The 14,946-nt window shown below is 47.8% G+C and overlaps 1 protein-coding gene across 1 annotated transcript in view; it reads left to right on the top strand.

Annotated features, from left to right (window-relative positions):
• Window positions 1-1,889: 1,889 nt before the first annotated feature.
• The window catches only part of KIRREL2 (kirre like nephrin family adhesion molecule 2), a 55,219-nt gene continuing 42,162 nt past the window's right edge, over window positions 1,890-14,946 (top strand). Inside the window, exon 1 of the mRNA XM_070949532.1 lies at window positions 1,890-1,947. Within this exon, the coding sequence (XP_070805633.1) occupies window positions 1,890-1,947 (58 nt within the window). The remainder of the gene's footprint in view (window positions 1,948-14,946) is intronic.

Genomic DNA, 14,946 nt, shown 5'->3' on the forward strand with positions numbered 1-14,946 from the left:
ACTTCCACACTTTGCAGCACAAGAGTCCGGCGCTTAGAACTACTGTAGGAGCGGAAGCCTGACGGGGGCGGTGGAGACACACCGCGAGTTTCAACAAAAGAGCCGTTGAGGCAGAAGCAAGTCGGAAAGGTAGCGAGGTGGAAAGGCGGATTCTCCGGTCAACGGGGGCACTAGGATTTGGGCCAAACCCCCTTTTCCTCCAAGAGATCCGGCAGGCTGAGGGCAAGCAGCAAAAGCCCCCCCCCTCCACCACCCCCATTAATTAGGAACCTGGATAGCTCAGCAGACTAATGCATTGTAATTTAACTCCAGCTATCTGCAATTAGTAAGTTCGAATCTCCCCAGGCTCAAGGTCGACTCAGCCTTCCATCCTTTCTAAGGTAGGTAAATTGAGGACCCAGTTGTGGGGGCAATAAGCTTTGTATAAAATATACAAAAGGATGAAGGCTATTGCTTAGCGCATTGTAAGCCGCCCTGAGTCTCCGGAGAAGGGCGGCATATAAATCAAATTAAAAAAAAAAAAATCAGAGCCCCTCCTCCTCCCCCCAAGGGCGCTTAGCCACTCATGGTTGCAAATGCCAAACGTGCCACCTTTTCTGATTTTTTTCTCCCCCCCCCCCATTAATGCATTAACTGCCTTTTCGTGGAAACCCCCCCCCCCCGCCTCCTCCACAGCAGCAGCCTCCGAAGGTTGCAACCTCGTGCTGGTTAAAAGGGGATGATGATGATCCGGCCCGGGATTTAAGTTTGGTGTTTTGCAAATCGGACCGATTTTAAGAAGCGAATAGGGGCGGAGGGGATACGGTAATTACCCCCCCCCACTCCCCACCCCACCTCACCCCACCCACTCCTGCCGGTTGGTTTACTCTTACCACCACCCCCCTCCCCAACAGCCTTGCGAGCGCAGACCCAGGCCACTCATGCATGCACGCTCTTCGGCAAGCCACGAGTGCTTCTTTCTCTTCCCCCCCCCACTCCCACTCCCACTCCCCCCCCCCACTCCACGGATCACGGAATCCCGCGATCATCCCCCGCTTTCTATAAACCCAGGCGACGCGGAGCAAGCGGACGATCCGCCGGGCCGCCAGAAGGCTCGGCTCTGCCGGCCAGCGGCTTTTCGGTTGCGAGCGTGCGATTCCGTCCCACCACAGCCCCCCCACCCCTCCTCCTCCTCTCCCGCCCCTCCTCTCCCGCAGCCCGCAATGAGTGCAGCCTCCCGAGCAGCCAATCCGGAGCCGGGATGGGCGTGGTCACCCTCTGCCCTGCTGAATGAGCACGAGCTCCCTGGAGGTGGACGGCGACAGTGTGCCAAGTAGCTGGGGAGCCACTTGGAGGGTCCCGGGCATCGAAGTGAAGGGGAAGGGAGGGCGGGCGGGGGGAAAGAGGTGCCAAGCCCGGGATTGGTGTATGGTTGTTTTTTTGTTTTTGGTTTTTTTAACTCTCGGCCGTTTTCAGCCTCTTTTTTTTTTTTTTTTTTTTGCCGGGCTGTCTTTTTTTTTTTTTTTCTCTTTCCTTGCTGCTGCTGCCTCGGTTAGCTGCGCTGCACTTTTTTTTTTTTTTTTTTTTTGGGGGGGGGGCTTTTCCCACCAGCCCCGCGACCAGCATCAAGGTCAAGGCAGAAGCGGCATCTCTCGCCCCGCGCATTGGGAGAACTGCAAAGGACTGTTGGAATCCACCAGCACCCACCCCAGCCTGCCAAGCTTGGGGCAAAGGAATCGGAAGCCAAGCTTTCGGGGAGAAGAAGGGCGAGGCGGCCGGGGAGGGGGGAAAAGCGGAGGCTCCCGCAGCGAGCCCCCCCCCCCTGTCCCCAGCCCGAGCGCACGCCTTCTCCGACCGGCGCCTTTTACCTACCTACCTACCTACCTACCCACCTTCCCTTCCTTCCCATCATGAAGCCGGCGATCTGGCTCTCTTGGACCGTCGCCCTGAGCTACTTTGCGCACTCAGGTACTGTAACGGGCTGTTGCTGGCTTCTTGTTGCTTTGGGGCGATCGGAGAAGTTCCTCTCGTTGGGGAGGGGGGGGCAGCCGAGAAGAGTGGGAGGGGAGGGGACCCCCACCCCACCCCCACCCCCGTTCGGTGGGTTAGAAGCCATGGCGGAGACCCCCTCCCCCCCACCTCCTCCCTGGATCCTGTCGGTTAACCTGAAACTATTCAGCGCAGTGCAACTTCTTCTAGGAAAGGAATAGTTGGGTGTGTGTGTGTGTGTGTGTTTTTTAATGCCTAGGTTGCAAGGACTTTAAAGGGGAGAGGGAAAGAGGGAGGGTCCGCTGCAAGGGACGGATGGGAGGGGGGTGGGGTGGGGGAGGCCGCAAGAGCCTCCCAAAGGAAAACGCTGCCTTAAGGCTCCAGAACGGTGCGGTTCAGTGGTTAGAGCCAAAGGAGGCATCGGGGAGGCAAAGGAGCTCCTGGCATCCTTCCTTTTTGGGAGGGAGGGAGGGAAGGAAGGAAGGAAGGATGGATGGACCGGCCGAGGGGTGGGGATTGGGTGGCAGAGTTGGGTGGGTGGGTTTTTCATCCGAATTCCGCCTGCCAGCCTTGAGTATGCAATGTACTTGTACGTATGACCTTGAGGAAAACTCGCTCGAGGTACGGCGTGCCTCCCTCCCTCCCTCCCTCGCGTGGAAAGAGGAGGGGAGGACGCGGTGGGCTTCCGCGCAAGCCACTGCAAGAGAGAGAGAGAGAGGAGCTTTTTCTCCCGCATCCCCGGAGAAAGGGGGTTTTCTCTTCTCCCTTCTCCCCCACCCACCTTCCATCCACCCACCCACCCACCCCCCTAGACGGGAGTTTCATCTCCGCAGAAGAGGGTCTTCTTGGGGGTCAGGGGGCTCTCCCCCACCCCCGCAGAATTAGCCTCCTGCGAGCTCTGCAGGTGAGAGGAGAGGCGGGGGTCCGACTCAGGTCGCCGTTAAAAAAAAAAAAGAAGTCTCGGGGTGGGGAGGGGGGCGTGCATGGGTCAGGGTCGAGCTCGTGGCCTCCCTCCCTCCCTCCCTCGGACGGACTCCCCCTCGTGGTTAACCTTGAGATGCTACCTCGCTGAAGGCAGGCGCGCCCACCCCAGCTGTAGTTTTTCCCACCGCCTTGTCATTCAGGGGCCGTTTGCATCGTTTGCCCACTGGGCTTTTCCCTTAGAAATCTGGAGAGGGGCGTGGGGGGGCGGGGGTGCTCCGCTTTGACAGCCCCATGAAACCTTCCCCTTTTCTTTTAAGGGAAGCTTGTGACGTTGGGGTACGGATCCCATAACTCTTTCTCTTCTCCCCCCCCCCTCGTCCCCTCAGCACACCCCTCTGCTTAAAAGGCCTTAAACACACACGTACACACCCCAATTTCATATCCAGGGCATAAATAAAGGTGTGGAGCAGCCTTCTCCAACCTAGTGCCCTCCAGATGTGTTGGGATACAGACCCGCCCCCCCCCCTCAGCAACCTCCCTGTCCAGGTTGCCTTCAGCCTGGGAATCCCTGGGTGTCCAATGTTAGGGGGGCCATGTTCTTAGCAATTCTGTCAGTCCTCCCCTTCCGACCCTTGGAAAAATTAGCCCTTTGTTTGCCATTGCATCATCCTTGGGTGAAGTGCACTCTGCACATGCCCAGATGCCAGACTTTTTATATATTCTTCAGCTGATCCAAACCAGACCCATGGGGAGGGGAAGGGAAGGGAGGGGAGGGGGCAGCCAGCCTCCCTCAGTATGCCAATTCCCAGGAATTTTGTCTGCCTTGACTTGGGATGAGTGAGTCCCGTACTCACGGGATGGATGGATCTCTGTGCAACACGGAAGCAGAATCCTGCCTGAGTTGCTCTCCTGGCTGTAGAGGAGAATGCAAAGAGGTTCAGTCCTTTTTGGCTACTGACCCACAATGTGCTCATTTGGGGAAGCTCTGTTGCAAACCTCGGTCTCCTCCTGATGGGAAGAATTGCAACTGGGTTAGAGAGAACAATAGTGACTCTTGAACTGCAGCCGAGGGGGTCTGGCGGATGGGTGCGGGGTCAGAGACCTGCCTTCTTTCTCCTATGCAGACAAGGCAGCCTTCTCCCCTTGCCTTGCAGCCAGCGTGCCTAAGGCTGCCTCTGGGCAGGGTCAGCCTGGCAGAGAGGAGCACAGGTGGGTGGGGAGAGATGCCTCCTCTAAAGAAAGAGAGACCTCCAAAAAGGGGCTTGTCCAGTCAGTCGCAGTGCAGCCACCACCAAAGGTGCACCTGCTAAACTTATCCCTGTCATGCGGACTGCAACTCTTAAAGGCGCAGCAGCCCTTTTAAGCGGGACAGAGAAAGCAGCGGCATGGAGGCGGATGGGGGGGGAGGGAGAGAAAGCTGACTGTTGTTTTCCTGTTCTCTAGGCTGGCTGTCCCGGTAACTCTGCTGTCAGATGCCTTAGTGACAGAGATGGGAGTGTAGAAAGATGGCCCCCGGGGAAGAGTTAAGGGGGTCAGGCTGCGTGGGGAGAGGAGGACAGAGTTCACACTTACATGCCTGGCTTGTTCTGGCTGCCCTGTGGCTACAAGTTCCTTTGCAGTAACACTAATGGTTGCTGAGTGGCCATGGTGCTCTTATCCCGGGGTGCCTGTGCCTCGCTGGAACAAGGGGGAGGGAAGGAGGGAAGGGGAGAAGCAGCAAAGGAGGACGATTCTTTCATGATAATATCTCTTGAGCAACAGCTAGAGGCAGCATCCGGAATATGGGAGCCTAGCAGGGCACCGGTGGAGAGGGGGAACAAGGGGGGGGGGAACGGAGGGGAGTCTGATTTCCAAAGGATGTCACCTTTTCTGAGTCCTGCAATTAACAAAGTGGATTATTACGCAGTGGGATGTGTGCTTTTTGGACCCGTGAAGAACTCTGTTGTCATCCAAAAGCTTGTCTAGGTACGGCACCCTTCACTTGCTTTGTTAAACACATGCTGTTGATGTGTTTACGCATTTTCCAGAATTAACTTCAGGGTTTTTTGGCAGGAGACCGAAAAGGCCACTAATGAAGGAAGCGGTCTACTTTGCTTGCTGGGATCACCTGCCAGTTGAATCTGTGCCGTAAAGATCCACTTTATCACTGTTGTTCTTCTCTTAAGCGGTGTTCTTCAGACTTCTTGCCAGCGTGACACACAGCCGCCAGGTCCCTAAGGAACGTACTGTGTTCACATAACACATTAAATCTAATTACTGGATTAATCCGTTTTCTGAATTTGCACAATAAGTGGAACGATCATCATCATCGCCCTAAACAGGCTGCGTTCGTGTATCACACTAAGCTAATCAACACCAACACGCAAGCAAATCTAAAGTTTGGGGCATTGTGCAAATACAGCACCCCCTTGTTTTTAATGTATCTGGGTTATCCTATGGTGCGAACGTGGCACTGGTATGCTTGGTTCTCTGAATTTTTCTGTTTGACAAAGATTCGGAAAAATATTCTAAAGCAGGGATTGGTCAAAGGAAGCCTGTGATCTAGTAGGTTATTCTTGGTTGGCCTTGGTGGATCTCTTGAAGTAGCTATAATGATCTTCTTAGCTCCACATATGTAGAGGGATATGTCTACATTCTACCAAGCCTAGAAGACCTCAACAACCAGTAATTGGATCATTTGCTTGGTCTTGTCTTAGCATGTGGTGTGAATCGAGCCACAGTTCATGACTTAATGCGTTATGTAGGTAGACTCTGCCGGGTTTGTCTGAAAAGAAACCTTGATTAAAATTATCTATAATTTAGCGTAATGGTTTTAATTTAACCACATTGTCAGCTATATTTTCTCTATCTCATCGCGAGATATATATATATATATATATATATATATATATATATATATATATATATATATATATATCTTTTATGCTTGTTTACTCAGAAGTTTGAATGGGTTTCAATAAGGCTTAACACAGTGGTGGGGCGTGTCCCAGCATTTCTCTGCTGCCCTCCAGAAGTGCCAGGGTTTGCGATTCCAAAGCTTGGGAATTCTCATAACTCTAGACAATATCAGGGCTTGGATAAACCAGGTTAGGAAAGGTCGATCTGCGGAACTGCGGGCTTAGGGTTAAAATGGAGATGGTCAGAATTGTAGGTCAGGATATACCTCATGGTGCCAAGATAGAGAGTAATGACGTAGGACAGCTGCATACTTTTCGAGGGAGACCTATAACACATTTCCTTTGAGAGGAGTGAAACCTACCCATCCACTACCCTGTTTCCCCGAAAATAAGACATCCCTTGATAATAAGCCCAATCAGGCTTTTGAGCGCATGCGCTAAAATAAGCCTCCCCTCGAAAATAAGCTCTCCCTGAAAATATTTAAACGCAAAGCTGGAAATCAGGGAAGATGTCAAGAGGAGCCCCATCTTGCTCCACACACCCCAAAATAATAAGACCTCCCCGAAAATAAGGCCAAGCTCTTATTTCGGGGTTCACAAAAATATAAGACAGGGTCTTATTTTCGGGGAAACACGGTATTAGGATGCAGCTGTGGAGTTTCTTGCAAGATGTTCCTGAAAAACGCTAGTGGCTGCTCTGGTGTACGCAAGCCGATAATTTGGGTTTCACCCACAATAATCAAACCCAACGGTGGTGAAACCAGTGGGTTTGGGCTGCCACCCTACGGAAGCCACTATCACCCGACGGATCAAGTGAAGCCCTAATCAAGCTGCTGTATAAATTGCATCTGGTGGATATCTTCACCTGGCCGAATGAAATCGCAGCATGGACGCAAAGCTAATTTTACAAAGCCCCCCTGACTCTTTGGGTCACCTAGAATAAGGCACGGCGGTTCCTCCTCCCCTTTTCTGTTTTATTTTCCCCATACGCGCCTCCACTCCCCACACCCCACAATAGCTTCCAGTTCCCCCTCGGTTCCTCTCTCTGCAAAAGATCTTGTGCAAGGGGTGTCGCGGGAAAGGGGGCCAAGAAAGCCAAATGGCAACCGTACAACCATGTGATCAAAGCTTTATCCCTTGTTACCATGTGTTACGGTACACATGGGGGGTGGGGGGGGGAAAGGAACGGTGCTTTGGTAGCATGGATTGAGCCTTGCCGTCTTGGCATTTTTCCTTCTCCCCGCGGACACCCCTGGGTTTATGCCTACAATTCCCCCCCCAAAAAAAATCTGTTCATGCGGTATAAATACAAAATAGATAACACTGAGCGTTTTTGTTGTCGAACCATTACCATTTCCACCCCACCCCACCCCTCTCTCCATCCTCTAGGCTGATCTCCCCCCCCCCCACCTCTTTGCTTCAGTTTGCTCAATGTAGACCATGATAGATAGAGAGATAAATAAAGCAAAGCAAAACAACCTCTTTCTCTCCCACCCACCCCCACCCCCTTTCACTTTTCCCGGTAAAATCCAACTGGCTCTACAAATGATAGAAAAGGATTATTCCCCCCCCCCCCCACTTCTCTCTCTCTCTCTCTCTCTCTCTCTCTCTCTCTCTCTCTCTCTCTCTCTCTCTCTCTCTCCCCCCATATATAAAAATAATTTTAAATGCAGGCATCTCATTGAGAAGCTGTGTGACTGAAATTTGGCAGGAGCAAAAGCTGGCCTAAGGGATGTGCCTTCTGTTGTCTCGGTGGAAATCCACTCAAATTTGCAGTGATCTCAAGTTGGCAAAGTTGCAAGGAGTGCATTTATCTGAATACTAATGCCCTGCCTTGCCTGTATTAAGCTATGCAAATGACTCTCCCCATTGCCTATCGCTGACACAGGCTTGGGAAGGGGGAGGGGAGAGCCGGCCAGCAACACCAGGGATGATGGAGAAAGGAAAGGGGAGCCCCCCCACTCACCCCCCACCCCCCACAAAAGGCTCCATGTAGGAGGCTGACAGAGATGATCATCGGTGCACCAGTGAACTAAAAATAAGCCCATAAGCATTGCCTTAACTCAAGGTGATCTTTTGAACAGCTCTCTGTAAGCTGACGTCGGGATGATGGGTGCATTGTTTCCCATGCATGCACACACACAAACACAAACACACACGCGAGCATACAGACACGCACATCATTTCATCTGAACCAAATAACAAATTATTGAATGGCAAGAGAGAAGCTATTCAACCAGCTTTGGCCCGCCTCAGCTTTGAGAATGAGAAATGCAAGCTTTCCGGATGTGGCATTGCAACAATTCTCAGCCTCGTAAACTGGCACACCTATGAGGGAGGCTTCCTGAAAGATCCCTGGATGGATCCCTTTGACTTCCACGAAGGAGATGGCACAGGCCGACATCTTCCCAAGTTCATGTCAACAATGTTATGGGGAGGGGGGTACATTCTCTGGGAGTTGGGATCTCCAGATATCTGGGGGAAGATTTAGTGAGAGAGTGCCATAGATCGCCCTTTAGATACCCTGCCAGAAGTATTGGAATCCTATTACAAGAGATGTTTCTAATGAATCAAGTTGGAGATCAATGGACAAACCTCAAGACAAGCCCCTGCTGGATCAGAAGAAATTAGCTTCATCTTATCCAGCCTCCTGTTTTTTCTTTTTTTTTTTTCCTGAAACCAGAGTACTTATTAATTACATTTTATGTCCTTGCCTTTCTCCAGGGAGTTCAAGATTGTGTTCACCAGGGATGGCCAGAAGGTAGAGCAAGCTCTATTGTTGCACCTCCATGTGACTTGCAGAGCAGATCATCGGGGGGAATTTTTACTCCCAACTGTTTAACAACTGTCACAACAGAGAGCGTGCCCCCCCCCCTAAATTAGACTGTGGAGATGAAAGTAAGCTAGAAAGAAAGAAAGGGGGGGGTCCAAGGACAGATCGGTTTATTTATCTTTAAATTTGGGGCCCTATCCTTTTTTTTCCACTGAGATGTGGTTCCTCTTACCCACCTCTTTTTTATGGTCACCACAAACTGTTGTGGGCAGAACGATGGTGGCTGATTCAATGCTCCCAAGGCTAAATTAACATTTTCTCATTGTCCTCCCAGTCCTAGGTCACTTCTGCAGTACTGAATTATAGCATCTTCGTTGCATCACCCAAGCATTAGAATAGAATACCAGAGTTGGAAGGGACCTTGGAGATCTTCTAGTCCAGCCCCTAGTTAGGCAGGAAACCCTACACCACTTCAGACAAATGGTTATCCAATCTCTTCTTAAAAACTTCCAGTGTTGGAGCATTCACAACTTCTGGAGGCAAGTTGTTCCACTAATTAATTGTTCTAACTGTCAGGAAATTTCTCCTTAGTTCTAAGTTGCTTCTCTCCTTGATTAGTTTCCACCCGTTGCTTCTTGTCCTGCCCTCAGGTGCTTTGGAGAATAACTTGACTCCCTCTTCTTTGTGGCAGCCCCTGAGATATTGGAACACTGCTATCATGTCTCCCCTCGTCCTTCTTTTCATTAAACTAAACATACCCAGTTCCAGCAACCGTTCTTTATATGTTTTAGCCTCCAGTTTCCCTAATCATCTTTGTTGCTCTTCTCTGCACTCCTTCTAGAGACTCAACCACTTTTTTTTTTTTTTTTTACATCGTGGCGACCAAAACTGAATGCAGTATTCTATGCTTGGCCTTACGAAGGCATTATAAAGTGGTATTAACACTTCATGCGATCTTAATTCTATCCCTCTGTTTATGCAGTCTAGAATTGTTGAAGCGATAGAGAAGCTGTCCACATTACTGCTTAGTTTGGCAGAGTAATGACAGGGAAATTTGGGGAAAAAAATGCTCTAAATCTGTATGGTAGAAATTACCTTGATACTCTAGCCATTACATTGCACTGACTTTCAATTCTTGCACTCAAAGCAACTTCTTGAATTAAGGGTGGCCTCTGAGATAACCTTCTTCCCTATTGCGTCTGTGTTCCTGCCAGGTTCCAAGGCCTTTTTTGAAACTAGCTTTGGTTAGGGACTCCCAAGATAATAGCTGTCCGAAGTAGAGCCCACAGGTTTGTCTCCCTCTGTTATGGGCAAACTTGTGAAATAAGAGAAAGTGATAGGAATGGATTCCTATTAAAGCTAGGATGGAAACATCAAAATAGCCATTAGCAAAAAAAAAAAATTAGAACTATGACTTTCTACAGTGGTCATTCAGAATTTGGCAGTACAGGTAGACTTCAGAGCCATGATGGCGAATCTATGGCACGCGTGCCAGAGGTGGCACGCAGCGCGCTTTCTGTGGGCACGCGAGCTGTCAGCTCAGCTGTGCCATGCATGCATGCGCTCCTCCCGCCAGCCAGCTGGTCTTTGAGTCTCTGCTGTGCATGGGGCGTGGGGCGGGGCGCATGCAAGGGGCATGTGCATTGCATTTTGGGGATTCGGGTGCACACGCATGCGTTTTGGGCACTCGGTCCGGAAAAGAAGGAACTTCTTGTACTACCAAGGAAAAGAGCCTTGGTAGTACAGTGGTCTAGAGCACCCTGTTATTAAGACCAGCTGCCTGCAATTACTGTAAGTTTCGAATCTCGCCAGGCTCAAGGTTGACTCAGCCTTCCATCCTTTCTAAGGTAGGTAAATTGAGGACCCAGACTGTGGGGGCAATAAGCTGACTTTGTATAAAATATACAAAAGGATGAAGGCTATTGCTTAGCACATTGTAAGCCGCCCTGAGTCTCCGGAGAAGGGCGGCATATAAATCAAATTAAAAAAAAATTTTAAAAAAAAGGTTAGCCATCACTGCTTTAGAGCATGCTTAACCCTAAATCTGAACTAAGATTGTATAACTACCGTGTTCATATAACATACTGTATCCAAACAAATCATACTTTTCCTGAAAGCAGTCACCAAGTTCACACAACCTGCTAAAGGAGCCATTTGTTTCTTACAACGTAAACTAGAAACCACCCAACAGCTTATTACCTGAGGTTCAAAAGATAGTGCTCTGACTTCCAAACATGAATTGGAATACAGGGAATTCTCGGCTTACAACCATAATTAAGGCCAGAATTTTCATTGCTAAGCAAGGCGGTCGTCAAGTGAATCACATCTGATTTTTATGACCTTTAGCACCATGGTTGTTAAGTGAAGCACTGCAGTCCTAACGGAAATCCAGCTTTGCCTGTCAACTTTGCTTGTTGAAAACCAGTTACAAAGGTCGCAAATGGTGATTATGTGACCCCAGGATGCTACAACCATCGTAAATACAGGCCGGTGGCCAACTGCTGTGAATTTTGATTGTGTGGCTGTGAGGATGCTACAGCAGTTGTAAATGCAAGGATTGGGTTTCTTTCGGTGCTACTGTAACTTTGAACGGTTGCTAAATAAACTGTTTTAAATTGAGGACTATCTATAATCCCTCCTCTTCCCTCTTCTCCTCCTCCTCCTCCTCCTCCTTCTCCTCCTCCTCCTCCTCCTCTTCCTTTTCCTCCTCCTCCTCCTCCTTCTTCCTCTTCCTCTTCCTCTTCCATTTCCATCATCGGACATTGGCAATCCTGTTTTTGTCAACAGTCGCACGAAAAAGTGCTGCTGAGTTTTGTCCTAACCAATCCCTTAGAGTTTGAAGCCATGATGCTAATACGATATAATCCATGGCTTTTTAAAAAGAAAAACAAATCTAGAATTGAATTGAATTGAATTGAATTGAATTCTTTATTGGCCAAGTGTGATTGGACACACAAGGAATTTGTCTGGATGCATACGCTCTCGGAGTACATAAAAGAAACGATACATTCGTCAAGAATCATAGAAATAAGCAATAAGGGTAGAAATAAGCAATCAAATCCTACTAGGAAGCAATCAATATAAATCTTAAGGATACCAGCAACAAAGTTACGGTCATACAGTCATTAAGTGGGGGGAGATGGGTGATAGGAACGATGAGAAGATTAATAGTAATGCAGACTTAGTGAATAGTTTGACAGTGTTGAGGGAATTATTTGTTTAGCAGAGTGATGGCGTTCTGGAAAAAGCTGTTCTTGTGTCTAGTTCCTTCTTTCCATGTTGGTATATATAAGTGCTTTGGAGAGGGAGCAATATAGAATCTGTCCCCATATAAATGTGTTAATCTGCGAATACAGTTTGCAGTGGCTATAGAAGCTGATAGGCTATAGAAGCTGACCTTGGTCATCTTAGGGTGGAGGCAAAAGAGTAGCTGGCTGGAGTTTTTCCCACTCACCCCAAGATTTTCCTGCCGGGCCCTTCTCAAACATTTTGGTGGGGGGGGGGTGGTGACTTGGGTTGTAGAGCTGGGTGTGTATCCTCAGATCTTGTTCCATTACCATAGCTGGCACGGGAAGGGCAGCATTACAGCAGAGAGGAGCTGATGCCCACACTAATGAGCTGTTAAGTCTTGGGGTGAAAATATAGAACACCTGTCTCCTCTCTGGAAATGTGGAGCCCTTCTAAGTCCATTTACACTATATAAAGCAGATGTTGCTGCTAGACAAAATAAAGCCTTTTATTTCAGATGTGGTGTGCAATGTGTGTTTTCCGAGCCTCGTTCTCTGTCACAAAGTAATTGTCTGCCCCCTTAATTTCCTGCGGCGGTAAACATTTGAATTGATTTTTAAACACGTCTGGTGAGATGCTTTAAGATAGCCATTGATTATTACCAAGTAAAATTGTTGCAGGAAACAGAAAGATTGAATTTTCCCAAGAGGAGGGGGTGGGGGGGGAGATACCGAAGACTTCAAAAACTGCAATTATTATATGCTTAATGGCCGCTAGATCGATTGGCAGGAGCCCAAAAGATTGGATGATTGCTGAAGATAATTTCACAGGGGAGTGAAGGATTCAAAAGGTTGGGTCTCGCCTCGGAGCTCTCCTTTTTTCCAAATCCACAGACTTGATTAGACATACCGATAGAAGCCTCCAAACCTGTTTGATGGCCAAAAAGCCCAGTCCAACCCTACCCAATAACACAAACTGGATTAATGACAGCATTTGACATAAGGGGAGATTCTTGCTCTCAAGACGTGGTTTATCCCGGGGCAAAACCATTATTTTAGAGCAGTATTTCACAACCTTATCAATTTTAAGATGCGTGGACCAACTCTCAGAGCTGGCTAGGGAATTCTGGGAGTTGTCAGCATCTGAAAGTTGTCAAGGTTGAGAACCACTGAATTCAAAAAACAGCCAGGACAAAAAAAAAAGGATACAATTAGGACAGTGGCATTTCTAGATAGTCCTTTTTTATTATTATTATTATTAATTTGATTTATATGCCGCCCTTCTCCAGAGACTCAGGGCGGCTTACAATGCGTTAAGCAATAGCTTTCATACTTTTGTATATTTATACAAAGTCAGCTTATTGCCCCCACAAACTGGGTCCTCATTTAACCTACCTTAGAAAGGATGGAAGGCTGAGTCAACCTTGAGCCTGGCGAGATTCGAACCTGCAGAAATTGCAGGCAGCTGTGTTAATTACAGGGTGTATTAAACCACTGTACTACCAAGGCTCAAGGCTCGTAAATCAAGTCCTTGATTTACGACCACAATAGAAGCCAGAATTTCCATTGCTAAGCCAGGCAGTGATTTTTATCACCTTTTTCGCCATAGATGTTAAGCGAATCACTGCCGCTGTTAAATGAATCACCTAGTCACTTTTTTTATTTCATCAAGCCGGCCTGGCCTAAATCTTCTCCCCTTTTAAATATAAATTTTAAATATAAATTTTAATTTGTTTTAAATTATGGGGTATTTTAAATTCAGCCAAATTATTTAATTCGTTTTTAATCTATTTTAAATTTTTGTATTTATGTGTTTTATCCTGTGGCTGTTCACCGCCCTGAGTCCTTCGGGAGAAGGGCGGTATAGAAATTTAATAAAATAAATAAATAAATAAGTGAAACTGGCTTCCACTTTGCTCGTTGGAAGTCAGCAGGGAAGGTCGTAAAATGGGGATCACGTGACACCTCCCCCTCTCCGGAACACTGCAGCGAGCATAAATACATGTCTGTTCCAAGAATCTGGATTTTGGTCACGCAACTCTAGAGACGCTGCAATAGTTGTTGTAAGTGTGGGGACCCGTTGTAAGTCACCTTTTCAGTGTCTTTGAACGGTCACTAAGCAAATGGCTGTAACTTGTCGTTTTTTAAAGATAGGTCATGTGTTAGGGCACATGATTGTCGCCTTGTGCACGGCACAGATGATTCCAGAACTTGGGTACCGCTCCACCAAAGTATGGGTTTGATATCTTGGCAGGAGTTCAGATTGGAAATATATAGCTCTACTGCCAAACCAGAATTTTTGCAGAATCTTACAAGTACTACATGTCCTGGTAGCATTAGATGACCAGAAATTGTATTCGGTAACTAATGGAACTCCACACAATAGAAAGAGTAAGCAGAAGGTAGAGAGATAGGTCGTTATATATGCTTCTTCTACCTGTGGTTTGATTTCTATGCTAATTACAGAGGTATAAAGGTGGGAGACAGAAATGGCCTTACCTACTATTGGTTTTGGCTCTGCCTACAGATGGCATAGGACTTAGGAGGCTCTAAAGAAATCACTTTTCAAGGGAAAAAAGGTCCCCCAGTCTCCATTCCTCAACAATAAGGATGTTGTATCTCAGACATTGGAATTTGAGACTTGTGGAGCAGAGTTGATGGATATAAGGTGACGCAGTGGTTAGAATGCAGTACTGCAGGTTAACTCTGCCCACAGCCATGAGTTTGATCCTGAGAGGCTCAAGATTGACTCAGCTTTCCATGCTCTCAAGGTCAGTAAAATGAGGACCCAGGTTGTTGGGGACAATAGGCTGACTCTGTAAACCGCTTAGAGAGGGCTGTAAAAGCACTGTGAAGCAGCATATATATCTATTATATATATAATATATATATAATGTGCTATTGCTATATGTTATGAATTGGGACATTGCCAATCAGTGACCTACATAAAAAGGCAGAACTGGTAGCTTGGGCAGGAACCAAGAATACGACTCGGTAATAAAAAAATAAAATAAAATAAAATAAAATAAAATAAAATAAAAAATGCAAAATGAAAGCTGGGAAACTAACCAGCAACCTTGGCATTTGTTAGTGCTTTTGTTTGGGGTGAATTTTCACCCTCTGTCCTAGACATTTGGGGAAGATTTGAGAAGAGGGA

The sequence above is a fragment of the Pituophis catenifer genome, unplaced genomic scaffold (genome assembly GCF_029215685.1).
Source record: "Pituophis catenifer annectens isolate HBS135680 unplaced genomic scaffold, rPitCat1.0.hap2 SCAF_9, whole genome shotgun sequence".
NCBI lineage: Eukaryota > Metazoa > Chordata > Lepidosauria > Squamata > Colubridae > Pituophis > Pituophis catenifer.